Genomic DNA, 18,246 nt, shown 5'->3' on the forward strand with positions numbered 1-18,246 from the left:
CATACTTTCTGTTTACTCCCATTTCATGGTTCCCAACCTTAGCAGCCGTGTTACTGAAACAGTGTTTTTCTCTTACAACATTTTAGCACAAACTAAATTTCAGCATAAACGATCAGGGCGGAGGGACGTGGAATAAGAAATGTGGTACTACATCATGTTTTTTCACATAATAGGAACATGAATAGTTTTCCGGAACGAACAACTTTCCCCGATTGCCAAGTTCCCATCACTTTTCCTCAAAAAAGTTCCCATCACTGCATCACAGAGGGGATCACAGGACTGGGTCCTGACTAGAATCCTGAGTACCACTGCATTTATGTAGTTGCTGACCATGTACGAGTGTTCAACGCTAAACGCAAATCTTTTCTTCTAGATAGAACACAACTACACAAGCCCCGACGAAACAACGACGGGGAGGCAGGAGTCATAGGCCGTAGCCGACCTTGCGTGGCAAGCGATTGGCATTTCGCGACACCCAGGTGGCTGGTCAACCACGGCTCTTCCGTCCGGTGCCGCCCTCGTCTGCCACCCAACCTTCGGCCAGTCTCAATGGAGAGTTTCACCTCCCAGTTTCCAACACGTGAAACTTTGATATGAAACGGGTCTCTCCCACAGTGCAAAGTTTCATGGCACGGTTTCATCCCTTATTTTACTATTCACGGGTCCCACCTATCCCTATCATCCCTCTCTTCCCCGCGTGGTCCCGGAGAAGAAAAGTCGCGATGAAACGAAGGAAGGGCCTCAGTGCAGGTTTCACGGCGTTTCCAAAGTTTTGGAAACAGTGCGGATAAGTTTCATGGCCATGAAACGAATCTCTTCTCTCTCCTCCCAGTTTCATGCAAAAACTGACGTGGCACCTTATTAATTGTGCATGAAACCCCCCATGAAACTCCATTGAGACTGGCCTTATAAACAGAGAGAGCCGAGGCCGGCGGCCACCGAACTAACGGGGAGGGAAAAAGGAAAAAAAAACTCGACTTATTCAGCCATGGCCCTCTGCTCGCTTCGGCACCGGCTGCCGCTGCCGCTTCTCCTTGCCGTCTTATTTGCCGCTTCCCGTGGCGATCCTTCCGACGACGATTACAAGTACAACACCTCCATATGCAAGGTGCAGCCATACACATGCGGCGATGTGAATATCAGTTACCCGTTCTATCTTTCCGATGAGACGGCAGATGTCCTGGGCAACAACTCCTCCTGCGGGTACCCTGGGCTGGGCATCGACTGTGTGGACGACAAGTATCCCATCCTGCAACTCGGCAGCGGCCCAGACTACTCGTACAACGTGACGGGCATCGACTACACCAACTCCACCATCTCCCTCGCCGATCCCGATGTCCTCGACGGCGATGAGAGCTGCCCGGTCGACCACAACGTCACCGTGCCGCCCGCCGTGTGGCTCAACTTATTGCCAGAGTACACTGTTGGTTACCTCCTCTTCTTCGCCAACTGCTCCATCTACACTATCCCTGGGCAGCCTTACATCAACCCGATCTCATGTCCAAGTTCTTTGGTTGGTTATTATTCTTTTGTGATTCCTTCGGATTCGGAGGTGCCCCAACAAACTTTGTCACGGGAGTGCAAGCAAGTTATCCAAGTGCCGGTGCTTCAGAACGACTCCCTGACGATCGATTCGCAATGGAGCACCAACGGGTACCGCAACGCTCTTAAACAGGGTTTTCAGTTGGGATGGAACTCGAGTAGGAAGTCCGAGCTGTGCACCAACTGCGAGGGATCCAATGGACATTGTGCCTACAGCAGATATGGGGAATTCGTGGCTTGCTTGTGTACCAACGGCCGAGTGAGCAACCATGAATGCACCAAAGGTAAGCCCTTTCTGTCTTGTAGTACTACCTTTTCTCCTTCCTTTTTTGGTTGAAACCAAGCCTTTTCTCCTTCCTTGGTGTCAAATTGCTAAGGGGGTCCATTAGCTTGCAGCTTCATCAACTGTAAGTAGGCAGGTAGCTGCTAGTTGTAGCTTCAGTAAAAAAAAAAAGTTTTTGTTTCAAATTTTACCTTGGAATCAAATCTTTGCTTGGCCTGAACAAAGAACTTCGATTGCTCTTTGAAAATAAAAGGTGTCGAAATGGATCTAAATTAAAGGATGAAAAATCTGTAAAAATCAATCAACCATGTAGCAATTTTAGACCTGTCCTTAACAGGACCACCAGCGGAAGCCTGCCACCAGCTTGCCATATTTTGGGCCATCTTCATCTTATTCCCCTTGGGCCTTCAATGTCAGTTTCCTTCCAACCCAAAAATCTGCAGCCGCCGCTCCCTCGTGCTTACCACTCTGTAATGTTTTACATGAGTTAGGTTTAAGTTCGAAGTCGCATCATCAACTACCTGATTACAGTAAGCCGGCAGCTGTATGTGGGATGGAATGGAATAATGGCACGATTGGTTCGCTTCCAAAATTTGTCATACCACTGATCAATACATGATTTTGGCTAGTATTTGGTTTGCTACCAAAACTTACAAGTCTTACATTTGTCTTGCCAAATCTATAGCAATGATTTTGCTCAACTTTTGGCTTGTCAAATCTTTAGCATGACAAATTTTAGATGTTAACCAAGCAGGCTGAAAGTAATAGCCGAACACGACCAGGACCAGCCACTCTGACCGATTCTTCCCCCAATCCGAACGCGATGTGTAGTTGTGGACCGCTCTGTTCTCCTGAACGTCCACAACTTGGACCGCGCATGCTCTTATATTTCTCCACGGCTGCCGTCGGCGGGAATGAGACAGAACTTTTACAGCCCATCGCCGGCACATGCCTGCTGCTGCTGGAAGCCACACCGCCAGTGATAGGAGGAAGCGGCTCAATTTTCTCAAGCTGTCTTTCACGGCCATAGACTCGATCTTCAGGAACCACTGACCGAAGCATTTCTGCCGTAGCATACATACGGAATCGTTGAACACGCGCAGGAGAATAGGGCAACCATTCCAAAACGAAAATTGGAGGAAAAAAAAACAGCTTCCTTCTAGAAACCACCTGCACAAGGATAATACCAGTATAATAATAAAAAATAGACGACCAATAGCTCTTCCTTTTGACGCCAATTTGGAAAAGTGACTAGCCACGCCCCACTCTTTCTTTAGTTTGTCTGTTTTGTACTTGTACTTGTGTTTTACTGCATTTCATTAATTTGATCAGTAGGGGCTCGTTGACCCTCCTGTTTTTTTCAAAAAAAAAAAAGCTCTGGAGTCGCCATGGGATAGGGACATGGGTCAGGTAGCGCAGCGACTCTGGCAGTGTGGCGCGGTAGGCTGGCAACGTCGCGACTCGCGAGTCCGCTACTACAAGCAGGCAGGCCCCTCCTCAAGCCATCGTTTGCCCGTGTGTCCTTGCCCGTCGTCAGTGTCAGCCACCCAACCTTCGCCGGTACTGCACGGCTAGCTGCACTTGCCACTACCAAAGCGAGGCTTAAAACATCGCTTGACCAAAAAAACCGGAACCTGCCCGCCGTCCACCAACCAAAACTGCGCGCCAGAAATTCCTGAGACCTGAACAGAGCTGCCAGCTTCCCCAGCTGCCATGCTTTCCCTGAGCCACCACGACCGAGGCCTCCTCCACCTCCTCGTACTCCTCCTACTCGCCGCGGCCGTCGCGTCGCGCGGCGATGACGACACGTACGCCGTCTCCGCGTGCCGGTCTCGGCCGTACCTCTGCGGCGGCGTGAACATCAGCTACCCGTTCTACCTCGCCAGCGACGACGCCAAGGCGGTCCCGGACCACGACGGCGAGTCCTACTGCGGCTACCCGGGCCTCGCCATCATCTGCGACGGCGCCAACAACAAGCCCGTCCTGAAGCTCGGCGACGACAACTACACGGTCTCGGGCATCGACTACGCCAACCTGATCGTCTCGCTCGCCGACGCGGACGCCGCGGGCGCGGGCAACGGCGGATGCCCCGTCGTGGACCACAACGTGACCATCCCACCGGCCGTCCGGCTGTCCCTTATTCTCCACAGCGTCGACTACCTCTTCTTCTTCGTCGGCTGCTCCTTCGGCCCGGAGGCCGAGCCCGCTCCCAAACCGCCGAAGCCGCCGACCATCAAGCCCATCACCTGTGGAGACATGGACAAACCGGCTTCCATGACGTTGGTGCTCCCGCGCGGCGAGGTGCCTCCCGGCGACTGGTCGAGCGCGTGCCGGCAGATATTCGAAGTGCCGGTGCTCAAGAGCTCCATCCCGCCCGACGCTCAGGACCCGGTGTGGAGGAAGGACGGGTACGGCAAGGCCCTCCGCGCGGGGTTCCAGCTGGGCTGGGACCGGAGCTCCGGCGGTCCGTGCGGCCAATGCGAGCAGTCCAGCGGCAAGTGCGGGTACAACCGCGCCGGCGAGTTCCTGGGCTGCCTCTGCCCCGACGGCCGTGTGGGCGACGGCGGCAGTTGTAGTAAGATCTCTGCTGACTCCTCCGCTCTGTCTTGGCCCGGTACGTAACAGCCATGCTTTCACCGTCCAAATCGCCATAGAAATGGTCGAGCCATTAGCCTTCGATGGCGTGCATTCATTCTATCAGGTGTCATTACTACCTGCATAATTACACACCATATCGCTGCTAATAATCCATGGTTTCCTCTGCACGCTAACGCTTTCTTCTCTGTCAGGAGAAAACACTGTCGCGTTAGAAATACAGACAAACACTATAAAATATCTGGGTGTGAAACGAACCAGAGCTTAAAGCGCGTCAGTCCAATTCTCATAGATAGCTTGAAAGCACCGCTCCGATCCGATGGCGCAACGGCACCTCGCGGCTTGTTTTCCAGTGTCTGTCGCCGGCGGGGCTGTTGGGACGAGTCGGCCTCCGAGATTTTATCCAGGACCACCGAGTTCGGTCGCGTCGCTCTCAGCACGACCACGCGTTGAGGAAAATCGTAGAGCCACAGCGACGGGGCTCCGTCTCGCCCAAGACTTCTTCCTCTTGGTTGTGTGTGTCTCGTCGTACGGCCAGGACCGGTTGAGAATTTGGAAGTACTCTTTGCATCCATCTCTCCTACCTTCCGTACCCTATATGTTAGGGGGTGTTTGGTTTCCTGGACTAAATTTTAGTCCATGTCACATCGGACATTTGGATGCTATTTAGGAGAACTAAATATGAGTTAATTATAAAACTAATTACACAGATGGAGACTAATTTCCGAGACGAATTTATTAAGCCTAATTAATCCATCATTAGCACATATTTACTGTAGCACAACATTGTCAAATCATGGACTAATTAGGCTTAAAAAATTCGTCTCACAAATTAGTCACAATCTGTGCAATTAGTTATTTTTTTCGTCTATATTTAATACTCCATGTGTCAAACATTCGATGGGACAGGGACTAAAATTTTCCTGTAGAAACCAAACACCCCCTTAGCTGCTCCATGCAGGCTGCAGCACCAAATCATGCGACTTCAGTACTGCTCTCTAGGCACTTATACATAATTAATTGCTTAAAAAGGACGGGGTCCTTTGCTACGATCGATTGCCACATCACGGTTTGCATGACAGTAGATTAGAGCGTGTTTAGTTCTCTGAATTTGGGAATTTGGGCTACTGTAGCACTTTCGTTTTTATTTGTCAATTAGTGTTCAATCATAGACTAAGTAGGCTCAAAACGTTCATCTCGCAATTTCCAACCAAACTGTGCAATTAGTTTTTTTTTCGTCTACATTTAATGCTCCATGCACGTATCGCAAGATTCGATGTGATGGGTACTGTAGCACTTTTTGAGATTTTGGGTGCCAGCTAAACACGCGCTTACCTTCATGTACAAGACTCGTAGGTGCAGCCTGTAGGCTGTTGCTGATTAAGCCTTACGACGTTTATGGCCGAAAACCCCACCTGACAGAGAGGCCCAAACAACGCTCCCCGGCCAGAGCTTTTTTTTCGCGACCGGGACTTCACCCGTTTTTCATTAAGAGGGATAAAAGTTTAAAACAGTACAAACCAGTAGCTGATGGCGGCGAGTCGCCAACATCAGACAACCAGCACAGCACAAACCTAACTACTGGAACTCAGACATAGGCATTACATATTCGCAGAATCTTGCGACCAGACTTGAGCAATTTCACCAACAGGAGTGAAGCCACCAAGGACCCAATCCTGTCCTTCCCTGATTACTGCTTGCACAACTGAATGAACTGACGACGTCGGTCGCCCAAAAGTTCTGTTGTTCCTTTCCTTCCATAGTGACCAAGCGATCAGAAGCAACAGAGAGTCAAACAATGTCCTGGATGCACCGTCCAGCCTACGTCGTTGTTGCAGCCACCATTCAGCAATGTCGGCCTCGGAGTCTGGTGCTAGAACCAACAGATGTATAGGATGAAGCAAAGCGACCCATACTGCTCTGGAGAAGACACATCCGAGGATAAGATGCCTACATGTCTCAGGCGCCTGATCACACAGAGCGCACACATCGCTGTTCTGCAAGCCGTGCCTGGCTCGTCGTTCAGAGGTCCAGAGACGGCGATGCAGCACATACCAGAAGAAGAGTTTAACCCTGGGAGGCGCCCTGACCGCCCAAAGTTCCTTGGCGCCTGCTAATTGAGATGCTCCATTGAAGAAGGCCTTGTACGTAGCAGATGCCGAGTAGCTCCCGTTGGACGACCATTTCCAGACGAAGTGATCAGGCTGCGATGGTTGAAGTACGATCGAGCGGAGTAGCAGCCAGAGACGCAGACAGTCACGTAGAACCTGTGCCGTAGTTGCCCCATTGATATCACGGGCCCAGCGGTGACCCTGAATTGCATCACATAGTAGGCGTTTTCTTCCTGCTCTGGATGTCGCCTTGTAAAGAGCCGGTGCAAAGAGGTTTAGGGGGCCAACTGACGCCCAGTTGTCAGTCCAAAAAATCGTGCTGCTGCCATTTCCAATTTGAACTGAGATGCTTGCCCTACTCATAGCTTCAATTACCCTCTCCTTCCTTGCCGGCAGCCTTCCCCAGCAACTGTGCTGATCAACCCGTGATAGCCATTCCCAGCGAAGCCTGAGTGCGTAGCCAAAAAACCTGAGGTCCAGAACGCCCAGGCCTCCAAGTTCTTTAGGCCGGCACACAACCGGCCAAGCGACCTTGCACTTCCCACCTGAACAAGTCTCAGCACCCGCCCAGAGGAAGGCTCTACGCCTCTTGTCGATTTGCTTGATAGCCCACTCAGAGAGGCAACAGGCAATGCTAAGGTGTACTGGAATTGCTGACAAAGTAACCTTAGTGAGAAGAAGGCGGCCCGCGTTTGTCAAGAGCCCAGACTTCCAGGTCGGTATTCTGCCCGCGACTGCATCGACAATCGGCTGTTCTTCCGCGTGCTTGAGCCTCCCCAGCGAGAGCGGGATTCCCAGATATTTGCACGGAAACGGAGAGATGACACACGGGAACGCATCCTGGACAGCTGCTACCATGTCGTCAGTACAACGGATGGGTGTCGCCACGCACTTATCCACATTGGTGATTAGCCCCGAAGCACCAGCAAACAAGTCTAGAATCTGGGCAATGCAATTGAAGTCCTGTGGCTTGGGTGACAGTAGAACGACCAGGTCATCTGCATACAAGGAGGCACGGTGCAAAATGGTGTTTCCCGGCAGGGGCGACAAGGCAGAGCGACGATCAGCCTCCTGTAACAGAGAATTGAGAACTTCCATCACAATAACAAAGAGCATCGGTGATATAGGATCACCCTGCCGTAGGCCACGGGCATGCGCGATCCGGCGACCCGGCCGACCATTGACTAGTACCCTTGTGCTTGCTGTTGAAAGCAGGATTGAGATCCAGTTTGTCCAGCGCCTAGAGAAACCGATATGCTGCAGAATTTCCAGAAGGAACGGCCAAGCGACAGAATCAAATGCCTTGGCTATGTCTACCTTTAGGAGAACCGATGGGAATTTTTTTGAACGCAACCAACGGCATGTAAGCTGTACCGCCCTGAAGTTATCGTGTATGACTCTGCCCTTAATGAATGCGCTCTGGTTGTTTGCGACAATTGTTTCAGTTTTGGTGCAAGCCTTCTAGCCAAGCATTTGGCAAACAGTTTGCTGAAGCTGTGCATGAGCGAGATTGGACGGAAATCCTTGAGGCAATTTGGCGCCTGATTCTTCCTGAGCAAAACCATTAACGCATCATTGAGCAGGTGGAAACTCCTGGAATCCAAAGACCATAATGCGTTGAAAGCATTAACGACATCAGCCTTAATAATGGGCCAAGCGACTCTGTAGAATAGCCCTGTGAACCCATCAGGTCCCGGGGCGCGGTCAGGCGGGAGCTCCCTGATCGTTTCCCAGATCTCCTGCTCAGTGAAGCATACATCAATGCTGTTGAGTTCAAGCCTTGGCAGTAGGTTTGTCAGGTTTATAGAGTGCGCCCGCTGAAACGGTTTCCCAAGAATTTCATTGTAATAGTCATAGATGAGCTCGGATTTTGCTTCATTTTCTGAAAACCAGCTACCATTGTGCATGATTGACGGTATTTGATTCTTCCTGTTCCTGTGACAAGCCTGCAGGTGGAAGAACTTCGTATTGGCGTCACCTTCTTCAAGGAATCTGACTCTCGAACGTTGACGGGCAATAGTTCTTGACAGGGATGCCAAGCCTAGAGTGTGCTGCTTCATCAGCCGGCGAAGAGCAATCTCGACGTCATTCAGTTCCCTGTAGTCCTGAGCCGCATCTAGCTGAGCCACAATCTCTCTTGCCATGAACAACTGAGCCCTCACGCTGCCTATATTCTGCATGCTCCAGCTTTTCAGGTCCCTTGCCAGCTTGCGTAGCTTGAAGTCGAGCACTCTACACGCATCAGCCCCTGGTACCTGACAATCCCAAGATTGCTTGACAACATCTTCGAACCCATCCAGGCGTACCCAGAACGCTTCAAAGCGAAACCGCGGCTTAGCCCAAGACTCAGTGCATAACTGTAGTAAGAGAGGTGCATGATCTGAGCAGTCCGATGACAAACATCGCAGATGGTGACGAGGGAAGGCTTCGACCCAGTCCACAGAAGCAAACACGCGGTCAATTCTCTCCAGAGTTGGTCTCCTCCTTTCACTGCTCCAGGTGTACAATCTTCCATGGAGGAAGAGCTCCTCAAGTCGGCAGTCATCAATGAGGCGACGGAAGCGACGCATGGAACGAAAGTCAAGGCGATCGTTATTCTTATCGGCTGCTTGATAAATTTGGTTGAAGTCCCCGCATATAATGAGCGGGCCAGTCGCTGCAGCACAACATGTTCTGAGCTCGTCAAGGAATGCCGGCTTGAGTTCGTCCAGTACCGGACCATAGACGACGGACAACGACCACGAAAGCGACTGCGAAGAAGTAGCAGCTAATTGTAAAGACACAGAAAAAGAACGACATGCATGATTGGTCGCAGCCCACTCCGATCGACGCCAAGCCACAATGATGCCCCCAGAGGCGCCCACCGAAGGCAAGCACACATGCGGAATTAATGGTTGCGCGTCTAATGACTTAAAGAGAGATCCATGCCCACCTGTCGATGTAGGAGCACAGCAGAAACTGATGCGCACCAGCGTAGTCTTGTTAATTTCAGCGACAGACATCTCGTCGCTCTAACTGAAAACCGCGACGCTTCAGTTTTTTTTGTGGTTGCATGAATCGCTGCTGTGCACATTAATTGGGACCGTTGATGCCTGAGATAGCAACTTCATATAGTAGGCATTTTCACTCACATTATTGGTAACTGGATACACTGTAGAATCACTGTACTACTTTGGAACAGTATGAGCCATGAGCCTCTAGCTTAAAATTTCTATGTTCAAGACTTCAAAGATTATTGTGTTCTTCAACTAGCAGGTTTAGAGTGGTAGCTTTACATTTCAAACCTTCTTCATTCAAGACTTTGATTCCCTGGTTAGCCTTTTCAAACTGCTCTGATTTGTTTGAGATGTTGATGAGGATATAATCTCAAAAACTAGTACTGGTAAAAATTGCTTCTTCTTTGATTTGATGGCTTTCAACTGCTCTGATTTCATATTGAGATGTTCACTTTTGGCTATTCAGAAAGCTTAGGAATATTTCAGATGTCTGTCTTGCAAGATATTTGTTGCCCACCTTTATTTTGATGCCGACCTCCTACCCATAGCCCTGTGTCCTGAGTCCTGAGGGACATTATGATTACGACTTTATATAATAATATATATACAAAGACCAAGTTATTCACCAAAGGCGAATTGATTACTTGCCTCTGCAACTTTTCCCTGTATCGTAGCATTTTTCCATGTTATTACATGATGCATCGTATCTTCCTAAAGAGGAGCAAGTTTCAGCAAAATAAAAGAGAGGACAGAAAGGAAGATCTTGCATCATGCTCTACTATTACTACAAGATATAGATTATTCAAAATGCAGGATCTGCCTATCTGGTCAAAAAGGACACTGAACTTGTTTTACATTTTGGCCTAAGTTACTAGCAGGATATGGATCCGTTGCCTTATTGACAAGGAGAATTATGTCTGCGAATTTCAACAGAGAATTATGTCTGCCTTTGATTGGCAAACGGTCCGAATGGAAGTCAACTAAAATCATACTCCGTACCAAGCAGTAGTAGGTTAAGATCGTATCTTGCCTGACTGGACCAACAAGCCTAGGGAGGACGTAGCAGGCAGCCCACGATCAGTGATCAAACGGCTTGGCACGGACCGGGAAGACCGCCGAGTCCACGGCCAAGTCTCAATCCGTGTTATCTCCTGCCCCACCTCCGGGCCCACCAGCAACCAACCTTCGCCGAAACCCGGTCAAGTCCATGGCACCTATAAACGGCGGCGGCCGCAAGTCACAAGCAACTGCGTGCCCAGTTGGAGCTAACAAAACAGCCAGATGAGCGCGAACCCACCTCGTCTTCTCGCCACCATGGCTGCTCACCTACCAGTACCACGTCTCCCCGTCCTCCTCTTCGTCTTCCTCGCCGTCCATGTCCATGTCCCTGCCTCCCATGCCATCCCTCCGTCGCTCCCGACCACCTATGACGGTTCGATTTGCTCGGAATCGTTCAAGTGCGGCGGCGTCAATATCAGCTATCCCTTCTACCTCGCCGACGCGACCAGAGAGACCGCCGATTACGGATACAACTACTCCTGCGGCTACACCGACCTGAAGATTTTCTGCCAAGGCGAAGGGCCGACCGGGATCCCGGTCATCAGTCTCGGCGGCGAGAACTACGCCGTCCAGAAGATCTTCTACGACAATCACACCATCATTCTGGCGGACAGCGACGTGTTCGTCGGCGGCAGCTGCCCTGCAGTCAGCCACAACGTCACCTTCGACGAGACATGGCCGTACAACAGCAGCGCCTTCCACAACCTCACCTTCTTCTTCGGCTGCCACCTAGGCGATTCCATGACGCTTGAGTTTGACGCATACAAAATCAAATGCGCGGATTTCAAGAGTCCGCCAGATGCTGGCCCAGGAGACTCCTTCGTGGTCATGACTGATGAGCATGGCAGTTATCCGGAGCAAGAATTGGCGATGAACTGCAACATGATTGTCACCGTGCCAGTGAACCACGATGTTCTGATGGCAGCAAGTAACCAGCAATACCTCAGAAGCGGCGGGTATGGAGACGTGCTCAGGCGTGGGTTCGAGTTGGAATGGGAACGTCTCACAGCGGATGGGTGTCACCTGTGCGAGAAGTCGAACGGGCGATGCGCCTATAGCCAGCACAGTGAATTCCAGGGCTGCTTGTGCCACGGAGGGAAGGTGGGCAACCCGGACTGCGAACACATCAGCACCGCAACTGCATCACGTAAGTCCTCCTGAACCAACCCTTTGTTTTTTGCAATCACCAGAGCACGCACCGGTTCCGTCAGTAGCTTGCAACCTCGTAGCTAGCCCCGCAACGTCCCGTGTGTGCGCGTCCCGCTGCTCCTTCTTGCCTCGTGCTAATGGTGAATGGTTTGACCTTGATCTAGTCTACACTTCGTTGGGGTTTGCCTGGGAAATTAATGCTTGGGTCGGTACAGAGCTGGAAATTCTGGCTCCTGCTTGCATCATTCGACAAGGATGTTTACAGCCTCGCGACCCTCGTTCTGCTTTTTGCACCAAATCCGTCCTTTTTCTCGTGAGCGAGATTCATCAGGCGGCCCGGCGGCCTGCCGTGCTCCACGAGCAGAGGCGGTATTGCCCCTGTTTCCGTGTGGACTGCATACAGATCGCATCAAGTAAGCCCTTAAACCTACTGAGAGATTTACGCCTGTGTGTTGTATTGAGGCTTCGCTTCAAACTAAAATGAGTTTCAGGATTAGGTTTCCTATTCACAAACAAAAAACGACGAACTCAAAGCTCTTAAATTTTCAGAAGAATCGAAGACAATGAGCACGTTGGTTTTGCATAGGCCACCATGAATTGACTAAAATTAGGCTCTCATCACCAGCACATTACGAATCCAGTACATAGTCAAGCATTCATCATTTCGCCAATCAAGTGACTTGTGACTGAGAACATCCGATCAACCGCCAATCAAGTACTCTCACGACTACCCGGAACCTCAATTATGAAGGAAATTGTTCTCAATGACCATACAAACGTTTTCGAGGTATAATGAAGCAAAACTTGTGGGCCCACCTGTCTCGTTAAGTACTTCCTCCCTCCAAAAATAAAATAAAAATCTCGCTTCCTCATATGAGTCAAACAATTCCTATTTTTAACAAAAAATTAAATAATCTTATTTATGATATGTAATAAGTATCACTAGATTAATGATGGAATATATTTTTATAATAAACCTATTTAATTTGAAGATACAAACATTGGTATTATTTTCGAAAAAACTATTTTGCAAGACAATTGTGCTTTGTGTTTGTGTTTGACGTAATATTGCTCAAATCTGACATTGTCTTTTGTTCTTTGGCATACAGGATCAAAAGGGAAAACAGCAATTATTGTTGGTAAGCACTACGCAGCCTATAGTCAGTACCCATCTTCATTTAGTCTAAAATGAGCAGAAGAAAAGCAGCATATAATGAATTATTGGCATGTGTCATGTTTGAAAATTCATAATTCTCAAAAAAAATTATTTAGAATCCACTAACCAATGACAACAATGTAGATAAATTTCATCCTTCCTTTGGGCAATAATCTGATGAGTTCCCTCACTGACTAGTGGTGCATTTTTCTTTGCAAATTGAATTTTTAGAATGCTTTGTAGTTGAATTCTTTTGTGATGCTTTTGTGATGCAGGTATTGTTGCAGGCACGTTATTCCTATGTCTAGGAATTCTCATATTCTTCTCGGCTCGTAAATATGCTTGGCTACCCCTCAAATCAAAGGACGAACCAAGGATTGAGTCCTTTCTACAAAAGAACGGAAATATACATCCGAAAAGATACACTTATGCAAATGTTAAAAGAATGACGAAATCCTTTGATGTGAAGCTAGGCCAAGGTGGATTTGGTGCTGTATACAGAGGCAACCTCCATGATGGCCGCCAAGTAGCAGTTAAGATGCTAAAGGACACCAAAGGTGACGGTGAGGAATTTATGAACGAGGTGGCTAGTATTAGCAGAACTTCTCATATCAACGTTGTGACACTTTTAGGATTTTGCTTGCAAGGATCTAAAAGGGCACTTATTTACGAGTACATGCCAAATGGTTCGCTTGAAAGGTACGCCTTCAATAGAAACATGAATAGTGAAAATTTACTAAGTTGGGAGAAATTATTTGATATAGCAATTGGCACGGCTAGAGGACTTGAATATCTCCACCGAGGATGCAATACTCGAATCGTGCATTTTGACATCAAACCACACAACATTCTATTGGATCAGGATTTCTGCCCTAAGATATCTGACTTTGGATTGGCCAAGCTATGCCTGAATAAAGAGAGTGCCATCTCTATTGCTGGTGCAAGAGGGACAATAGGTTATATCGCCCCAGAGGTCTACTCAAAGCAATTCGGACTGGTCAGTAGCAAGTCTGATGTCTATAGTTATGGAATGATGGTCCTTGAGATGGTTGGAGCAAGGGACAAGAATACAAGTGAAAATAGTGAATCTAGTAGCCAATATTTCCCTCAGTGGATTTATGAACATTTGGACGACTACTGTATCAGTGCTTCTGAGATTGATGGTGAGACCACAGAGCTCGTGAGAAAGATGATAGTTGTAGGTTTGTGGTGCATACAAGTGATTCCAACTGATCGACCAACAATGACTAGAGTCGTCGAGATGCTGGAAGGAAGCACAAGTAATCTGGAATTGCCACCCAAAGTTCTCTTGAGCTGACAAGCATAGATATTTTCCTACTAATAAATGTTGCTAGCGTTACCAAGTTGTACAAATGCAAATATTTGTTATATAGTATGCAGAACTAAGGGCATGCATCAAATGCTATTTTTGTTCTGTAAACATAGATGTAGTAACTACATAGGAATTTCTGGAGAGGGGTGCTCGTAGCCTCATACGACACAGTATGATGGTATTAGAGTACTTTGTTCAGACTTCAGACTTGCTGCAAGCACTGATTCTCTTCTGTGTACATGTACACTAAGATCACTGGACAGATGCATTACAAATTCAGTAGGTGGTCCGGGTTTAAAATTTAAATCGCGATGGAATACATTACACAAATTAAAATAGCGACTAAACTCTTCATTACAATTCAGATCAGAATTGCGACGCCCAATTCCTGAAAATACTTGAACTGAGGACTAGAGATGATCAGTAGGCATTAAGTGTCGGAGCTTATCGAAGTCAGAAGGCTCAACCGATGTGGTCATAGCTGAGATTTCAGCTGTCCGCACTCATAAGTGACCGTCGGCTATAGCGGTTCCGCCTGCGCGCATGTTTGCCTCCACTCCGCTTCCCGGCCGCCCGGGTAGCTTCCTAACAGATGACCGCGTTCCCTGTCTCCAGAGCCAACTAATTTCCACAGGCACAAAAGTCCGAACTTCGAAGGAAGCGATCGACCCAGACCTCCACTGTGTGACAAAAGTCCCTCCACTGGACGTGGAAATTTTTCTATGACGACTGACTTCGCAAGTCCTGTAAAGATTGACAGTGATTGACGGGGACTCCTGCGGTGACGAGTTACCGACAGCGCGTATCTTGACTTCCTACTAGAGTTCAATCCATTTTCGACGGAGCTTTCTGTCACCACGAAAGTTAGCCCAGCAGATACGTTTATGAACCAAGACGATTTGCCTGCACTACAAGACTAAGTGATCAGTGGACCAATCAACGGAGGACTATTCTACGTTCAAACCAAATCTTTTCATGGGTAGCTCTGGTTGTGCTGACCAAACTTCTTTATGTTAAGTTGCGATCCAAATTCAGTTATCTACAAAATAAAGGCTAACTTCTGTCGGAGCGAAGCGGGGCCCATCGCCGGTATGGATTGTCGCCTATTATGATTTTTCATCTATATATACTCCCTGTAAGCCGTCGTCTTGGGACAAGAAAAGTTATAAATCCCCGACGTTTATAACCTCACCCGATATAGTGAAGATTTGCTGGCTGGTGCCTGTGGTTTTTTCCCTTCCTCCTTGGAAGGGTTTTTCACGTTAAAATCGTGTGTCCCCTGTGTTTGATATATTGTTCTTCGTCGTTTATATTGTCTATCGTTTCTAACAAATGGTATCAAAGCTTGGTTTCACCTTAGGGTTTCGCGATGGCATCGATGAAGTTTGATCTACCACTGCTGGATTATAAAACAAGATTTGCACTGTGGCAAGTCAAGATGTGGGCGATTCTGGCACAATCTTTGGATCTTGATGAGGCGTTGGATGGTTTCAGAGGAAAAGGGCAGAAGTCATGGACCGCTGAAGAGAAGCGAAAGGATCGTAAGGCTCTGTCTCTTATTCAACTTCATCTACATAATGATATTTTGCAAGAAGTGCTGCAGCCTGCAGGAGAAAACTGTCACAGAACTTTGGCTCAAGCTGGAATCGATCTATATGTCCAAGGATCTAACCAGTAAGATGCATGTAAAGATGAAGTTGTTCACGCACAAGCTGTAAGAAGGTGGTTCGGTGATGAACCACTTATCGATCTTTAAGGAGATCGTTGCCGACCTAGTGTCGATAGAGGTAAAATATGATAATAAAGATTTAGCTCTTCTACTGTTATGCTCACTGCCTACTTCGTTTGCAAATTTCTGAGATACCATACTATTAAGCCATGATGAACTAACCCTTGCGGAAATATATGAGGCCCTTCAGACGAGGGAGAAGATGAAAGGTATGGTTCAGTCTGACGTGTCGTCCTCCAAGGGCGAAGTGTTGCAGGTTAGAGGCAGGCCCGAGCAGAAAACCTACAACAACAATAATAATCGAGACAAGAGCAAGAACGGTAAAGGTCGTTCGAAGTCCAGAGGCAGGGATAAGTTCTGCAGGTATTGTAAGAAAGATACTCATGTCATTGAGGATTGTTGGAAGTTGCAGAATAAGGAGAAAAGAAACGGTACGTATAAACCAGAAAATAAATCCGATGGTGATGGTAAGGCCTCTGTTGTCTCTGCTATTGATACTTCTGATTCAGGAGACGTTCTTATTGTGCTTGCTGGTTGTGTTGCTGGTCGTGATGAACGGATACTTGATTATGCATGTTCGTTTCATATATGCTCTAATAAAGATTGGTTTAGTTCTTACGAGTCTATGTAGAGTGGAGATGTCGTGCATATGGGAGATAACAACCCACGTGAGATCGTGGGCATTGGCTCTATTCAGATCAAGATGCATGATGGCATGATATGCACACTGAAAGATGTGAGACACATACCAGGGATGGCCAGAAATCTCATCTCCCTCAGCACACTTGATGCCGAGGGGTACAGACACTTCGGTTCAAGTGGAGTGTGTAAGGTATCAAAAGGCTCTCTCATTCATATGATAGGTGATATGAATTCTACAAAGTTATATATTCTTAGAGGAAGTACTTTACATGGTTCCGTTACTACTGCTATTGTTTCTAATGATGAACCAAGTAAAATTAATCTTTGGCATATGCGTCTTGGGCATATGAGTGAACTTGCTATGGTAGAATTGATCAAGAGAGACCTGCTGGATGGCTACACTGTGGGTAAGATGAAGTTCTGTGAGCACTGTGTTTTTGGTAAGCACAAGAGGGTAAAATTCAATGCATCTATTTATACCACCAAAGGTACACTTGATTATGTACATGCTGATTTGTGGGGGCCGTCTCGTAAGCCCTCTTATGGTGGTGCTCGTTACATGCTTACCATTATTAATGATTACTCTAGAAAAGTGTGGCCTTACTTTCTGAAAAATAAAGATGATACTTTTGCTGTTTTTAAAGAGTGAAAAGTTATGATAGAAAAGTAAACTGAAAAGAAGGTAAAATTGCTTCGTACTAACAATGACAGTGAATTCTGTTCGGATGCTTTTAATAATTACTACAGGGAAGAAGGCATTGTCAGGCACCACACCATCCCGTACACTCCTCAGCAAAATGATGTGGCTGAGCGCATGAACCGAACCATCATCTCGAGGGCTCGTTGCATGCTGTCCAATGCTCGTATGAACAAGCGTTTTAGGGCTGAGACTGCTAACACTGCCTGTTACTTGATCAACCGGTCACCTTCTATCCCACTTAATAAGAAAACTCCTATGGAGACATGGTCTGGTATGCCTGCTGATTATTCACAGTTGAGAGTTTTCGGTTGCACTGCTTATGCTCATGTTGATAATGGAAAGCTAGAACCTAGAGCTATTAAGTGTCTGTTTCTTGGTTATGGTTCTGGAGTTAAAGGATATAAGTTATGGAATCCTGAAACTAAAAAGACTTTCATGAACAGGAGCATTGTTTTCAATGAATCTATTATGTTTAATGATAGCTTGTCGACAGATGTTTCATCAGTTGGTTCTGATGAGGAACAGAAACATGTTAGCGTGCAGGTGGAGCACGTAGATGATCAGAAAACTAAAATTGTTGATAACAATGTTCATGATATTGTTCAACACTCACCTCCTATTTTGTAGCCTCAAAATCAGTCTATTGCAGATCGTAGAACAAAGAGGAATTATGGACCTCGTTCATGTTTAATTGAGGAATGTGATATTGTTCATTATGCCTTTAGTTGTGCTGAACAGGTGGAGAACATTCATGAGCCGGCTACGTACACTGAAGCTGTTGTTTCTGGTGACCGTGAGAAGTGGATTTTCGCTATGCAAGAGGAGATGCAGTCACTCGAGAAAAATGGCACATGGGATGTTGTGCGCTTGCCTAGACAAAAGAAGGCCGTTCGTTGCAAATGGATTTTCAAGACAAAGGAGGGTTTGTCTCCTAGTGAGCCTCCAAGATTA

At 47.6% G+C, this 18,246-nt stretch overlaps 1 protein-coding gene across 3 annotated transcripts; it reads left to right on the forward strand.

Annotated features, from left to right (window-relative positions):
- The first annotated feature begins 24 nt into the window (after nt 1–24).
- Nucleotides 25–15,387, forward strand: LOC136456403 (LEAF RUST 10 DISEASE-RESISTANCE LOCUS RECEPTOR-LIKE PROTEIN KINASE-like 2.1). Of its 3 annotated transcripts, none has more exons than XM_066456253.1 (3): nt 25–1,826; nt 12,845–12,874; nt 13,167–15,387. In XM_066456253.1, the coding sequence occupies exons 1-3, from the start codon at nt 989–991 to the stop codon at nt 14,207–14,209; spliced, it is 1,911 nt and encodes a 636-aa protein (XP_066312350.1). In that variant the 5' UTR covers nt 25–988; the 3' UTR covers nt 14,210–15,387. The 3 variants fall into 3 exon arrangements, with proteins under 3 accessions (XP_066312350.1, XP_066312349.1, XP_066312348.1); XM_066456252.1 differs by lacking the exon at nt 25–1,826 and adding an exon at nt 2,659–4,400 and having other exon boundaries at nt 13,167–15,382; XM_066456251.1 differs by lacking the exon at nt 25–1,826 and adding an exon at nt 10,672–11,733 and having other exon boundaries at nt 13,167–15,384.
- The last annotated feature ends 2,859 nt before the right edge of the window (nt 15,388–18,246 follow it).

This window comes from Miscanthus floridulus, chromosome 6 (genome assembly GCF_019320115.1).
Source record: "Miscanthus floridulus cultivar M001 chromosome 6, ASM1932011v1, whole genome shotgun sequence".
Taxonomy (NCBI): domain Eukaryota; kingdom Viridiplantae; phylum Streptophyta; class Magnoliopsida; order Poales; family Poaceae; genus Miscanthus; species Miscanthus floridulus.

Bases quoted from the DNA above. Each gene is read 5' to 3' on its own strand.
- LOC136456403 (XM_066456251.1), top strand. From the start codon at position 10,809: ATGAGCGCGAACCCACCTCGTCTTCTCGCCACCATGGCTGCTCACCTA. The intron at 11,734-12,844 runs GTAAGTCCTCCT...TTTGGCATACAG, and splicing joins CAGCACCGCAACTGCATCAC to GATCAAAAGGGAAAACAGCA. The intron at 12,875-13,166 runs GTAAGCACTACG...TTTGTGATGCAG, and splicing joins GAAAACAGCAATTATTGTTG to GTATTGTTGCAGGCACGTTA.